This window comes from Acyrthosiphon pisum, unplaced genomic scaffold, assembly GCF_005508785.2.
Source record: "Acyrthosiphon pisum isolate AL4f unplaced genomic scaffold, pea_aphid_22Mar2018_4r6ur Scaffold_21631;HRSCAF=24446, whole genome shotgun sequence".
Lineage (NCBI taxonomy): Eukaryota > Metazoa > Arthropoda > Insecta > Hemiptera > Aphididae > Acyrthosiphon > Acyrthosiphon pisum.
In genome coordinates, this window is record NW_021771120.1 from 16,980 (window position 1) to 21,639 (window position 4,660).

At 27.9% G+C, this 4,660-nt stretch overlaps 2 protein-coding genes across 2 annotated transcripts; both read right to left on the reverse strand.

Moving 5' to 3' along the window:
* Positions 1–540: 540 nt before the first annotated feature.
* Positions 541–2,474, reverse strand: LOC103308171 (zinc finger MYM-type protein 1-like). Its single transcript, XM_008181119.1, has 4 exons — positions 1,994–2,474; positions 1,313–1,911; positions 918–1,083; positions 541–857 (listed from the first exon to the last, which is right to left on the reverse strand). Exons 1-4 carry the CDS (start codon positions 2,472–2,474, stop codon positions 541–543), a joined length of 1,563 nt encoding a protein of 520 aa, XP_008179341.1.
* A 902-nt stretch (positions 2,475–3,376) lies between these two features.
* On the reverse strand, positions 3,377–4,595 carry LOC107882680 (the record flags this gene model as incomplete). The annotated part of the gene is made up of 4 exons (XM_029492525.1): positions 3,377–3,502; positions 3,572–3,837; positions 3,922–4,068; positions 4,400–4,595. Coding segments are annotated over 4 exons (735 nt in total), but the record flags the coding sequence as incomplete, so codon positions are not given.
* Between the last annotated feature and the right edge of the window lie 65 nt (positions 4,596–4,660).

Here is a 4,660-nt window from a genome sequence, read left to right on the forward strand (position 1 = left end):
CAGTATACGGAACTCGCAGGTGCCTTGGGTGTGGTCGTAAAAGTTGTTGTTGTTGTCGTGCTGAAGAAACCGCCGTCTTGTGTTCATAGGTTGTTATGGATAAGATAGCTAAATGCTTTTACAAGGAGAACCGCATAGTATGGTTCGAATAAGTAAAAGCGGTTTATAATACCTTCAGTTATACATTCTAATACATGCCCATTACACCTCCCCGCCAAAAAAAGGTTATAAGCCTGTAAGGTGAAGAACCTTTAACAATAATATTTAGGTTCAATAGTTGATTTACAATTTTGACATTCATTTTACATTTAGTTAATTATACATTTTTCATTTTTCATTCATTAATTACATTTTGTTTATATTTTATAGTTTGATGATATTTACAAATTTAATATCATTTACATTTTTTTTTATATACATATATATATTTAGAAAACATTTCCTTTACCTGAAATTAATTAAAAAAATTTTTTAAGTCTTAAAAATAATGTTAGTTAATTATATAATATAAATTTTCATTTCCCTGTAATACAATTGTATTTAGTGTTTATAATCACATATAAGAGATTCTAATCTATCTTCTCCCATAGTACTTCTCAATCTACTTTTAATTAGCTTCAATTTAGAAAAGGCTCTTTTAGGAGAAGAACTTGAAACCGGTAAAGTTAAACATATACATAATGCAATATAATTGGATGGAAACACTTCTTTTAAATAATTTTGGTGACACACCTTAAAAACCGTCGAAATATTTCCTTGGTTTGTTGCTAAGTCTAGATCTTCTGGATCAATATCATTTTCAGTATTATCACTTGTTTCTATTTCTTCGTCGATATCATCTGTTTTGTGAATTTTTTCTGGTAGTATCATTAATTTTTTAAACATAAAATATGAATCTGAAAATTGTTTGTATTCACGTCTTAAATCATCAGCTTTTACAAATTTCCCATAGACCATTTCAAATCCATCAAAAGCATCAGTGGGTAAATTTGACTGCTCTGCTACTTTTTTTAATCTTTTTTCTCGAAAAAGTGAAATATCTTTATAAAATGGAGTAGATTGATCATTGAATCGCTCTACTATCTGTGTATTTACAATATCAATTATTGTATAGTAAGTATTAACTTGAACATTTTTGATTGGACAACTGATTTGTTCATCTGCTATATTTTCTCCTGGCATTTTTTTTTTCTTATCCTGTTTAATGATAATGGAATGAATGATAATTCATTCGCCTTAGACGCTATAAATGTATTTTTATAAATTGATGCTCACTTCTGAATGTATGCATTTTTTCTAATATGAATTTTACGTATTCACTAGCACCCAGCAAATCAGTATTAACACCTTGCAAAAATTTAGTTAAAGGACTAGTTAATTCAAAAATTTGCTTAAAAATAAAACTAGTTAGTATAAAACGCTCGGACAATAAATAATTTATCAAGCTACTAGCTTTGACACTCGATATACGATCAGAATCGTGTTGTAAATCCTCTAATGTATCAATGATTGAATCATATGTGTCGAAACCCGTACAAAGAGCAGCTGAGTGTGATGTCCATCGGGTAGTATCTACTCTTTTTAGTCTTCGCAGTGGCTTTCCAGGATATATTTTTCTTTGGGATGCCGAGTAAAGTCCTACTCGCTTCTTACTACTGCCTATATAATCATAAAGTGTTTCCAATGTACCAAATAAGTCTCTAGCTTGTGAACAGGAACTTACAGCATCGACTATAACCAAATTAAATTTGTGTGCCCAACACCAAACGTAAGTAGCTGATGAATTATGCTCTTTTACAATAGCTTGTAAGCTGTTGTATGCACCTCTCATTGAGGCAGCACCATCATAAGATTGCCCAATTAGATAAGTTTTCCAATCTAAACACATATCTTTACATATATCATCAAGAACTGTAAATAAATGTTGACCGGTAGTCATTAATGATTAATGTTTCTCTAACAGCTATCAACCGTTCACAGTCTACACCGTTACTTTTATTTATATACCGAATAACCAGTGACAATTGCTCTTTTCTTGACACGTCAAATGTGGTGTATAAAGATAAAGCAAAAAATTTTGCATTCAAAATTTCATTTTTTATTGTATTAGTTGCAATAGCTAATATCAACTGATTTTTCCGATTCCATGATACAAAATTTTGTGTATATTTTCCCCTAATTTGGAATTCAGTTAAATGACATGATAATGGAGGTGAATACTTTGCCAATAAGATAGCTAAATCTTTAAAATTTCCACGAACATCATCTTTCCAACCCTCTCTATGACCTCTAAAAGGTAAACAGTGTCTCCGCAAATACAACACTATGTCAATTAAATGTCTGATAACCTCCTTGTTCTGTACTATTTTTTTCATTTCATTTTCTTTTAATGAAGGAACAACTGGAAAAGAAGCTTCCTTATATGATGCTTTAATTGAAGCAAATACATGATTTTCAGTTATTTCATGTCTCATAATTTTAATAGGGCCATTTTTCCATTCTGAAAACCCATCACACACCCAATGACATTTTATATTTCTTCCAAATAGCGCACAATTAAGACAATACAGTCGATTTTGAATTTTTGCAGGGCTTGAAATCGAAATAAATATTTTCGATTTCAATTTCAATTTTGCTTATCGATATTAGTTTTTTCTGATTTCAATTTCAATTTTGCTTATCGATATTAGTTTTTTCTGATTTCAATTTAAAAATAAAATATCGATTTTTGTTATTATGATTTTTTTATATATAGAATATCGATTTAATTATAATAAGATTTCGATTTTTAATATTTTTTTATTTTTTTTCGATTTTATATAAAATTTTATTTTTTTCGATTTTAAATGTAATTAATTTTTTTTATTTTAATTTCCATTCAAAACTTAAATACCTATTATTATTTTGAAATTATTAGTGAAATATTTTCTAGTTATGAATTATTACTATATTATATTATTCTTTAATACTTTTACATTTCAACCAATATCTAATTTAGTTTAAATTTTGTTCATATGAGCTAAATTTCTGTCTCAGCTATTCAAATAACAATTCCCAAGCCTAAAAGGCTTAACTTTAGCTATTGTTTAGACTTTTTAAATCACAAAATACTAAAAAGTCACCCAACAGATAACATAATAAGCCAATAAATTGTCATACTTTTGGACATTTTCAATTTCTACCAAAGAAAATAAAAATAAAGAATAAAGATATAGACGGTAGGAACATCTCAATAATTTATTTATTATTGTAATATAAATCCAAAAAAACATAAAACAAATCATATTTTTATTAAACTTTTTAATTAAACCAATTACAAAATGAGGAAGCTTTTAATCATCAACTCCTAGTTAGTAAACTTTATTGAATTTCATATTTATTTCATAAATTTTGTGTTTGAGCGTACAATCATTATAGCATCTAATAAATTGGCTGATAAGGATGTACGTAGATCAGATAATATGAACTTTATTCCACTACTAAAACTCCGTTCAACACTAACCTGAAAAAAAATAAAAATAAGAAATTTCACAAGAAAATACCAAGTATTATCAATGTAGTATATAAGTACCTGAGTAGCGGGTACAGCAAGAACAACATTTGCTAACTTATAAAGATCAGACTTTTCATGTTTTTGGGATTCCCAAAATGTAAGTATGTTTGTTTTATAATGTAGACGCTCGACATCTTTAAAATTATGCAAGCTAATGGATATATCATTTGAGATATTTGTGTCACTCCGATTACTCGAAACAGATGATTGTGATGACAAAAACAATTCAAATCCATCATCAGTTGTTTCTGTAGTGTTATCAGGAGAATCAACATTATTACTGGCTGAAAAAAAATTATAGATACTTTTATTTATAATTATTATTTAACACTAAATAGGTTAAAATTGTTTTATCAATCGGTATTAACCTGTAGCTGAATTATTGACATCATCAGTTTGATAAACATCATCTTGTATCTGAATCATACACTTCCATGTTTTAACTAAATGATCAATTCCAGTATTTTTGTCAGATTCATTTAACATGCATTGATACCGTGGATCAAGGAAAATTGCTAAAGAAAAAAAGTTTCAAATATTATTAAATACCTACTAAATAGAGACTGATTATTCAGCTTAAAACAGCATTAAGGTGAATGTGCACTCGTGTGTAAACACAATAATATAATGTTTTTCTTTTATAATATAATTGTTTAACATATAAAAAAATACATAAGATATAATCAAATCTATTTTTAAGCTTTTGTTAAGAACAAATAATGTTTTAATCAACAGCAGCACTAATTTACCAGTCTTTAAATTATTTTTTAACTGTATGATAATATAAGGTTTTGTATAATATGTGGTTATGACAATTATTGAATTATTATATTTCGTCAAACATACCTGCCAAAAATACTGGATTTTTTAATAATAGCACCTCACGCTGTTTCATTGATTTCAAAATTTGTTTAGCTAAAATTGAACCGTTAGACTGGAGACCATGGGATGCTTTAAGCCATACTCCATAGAAGTCACCGAGGTTGATGTCCTGCTTTTGAAGAGCTAGAGTAGCTATTTTAACAGGCGTTAATGCATCAACCTATACACAGTTAATATATCTATTAGTTACTAATATATTCAAAAACTAAAAACTTTTAATTACAA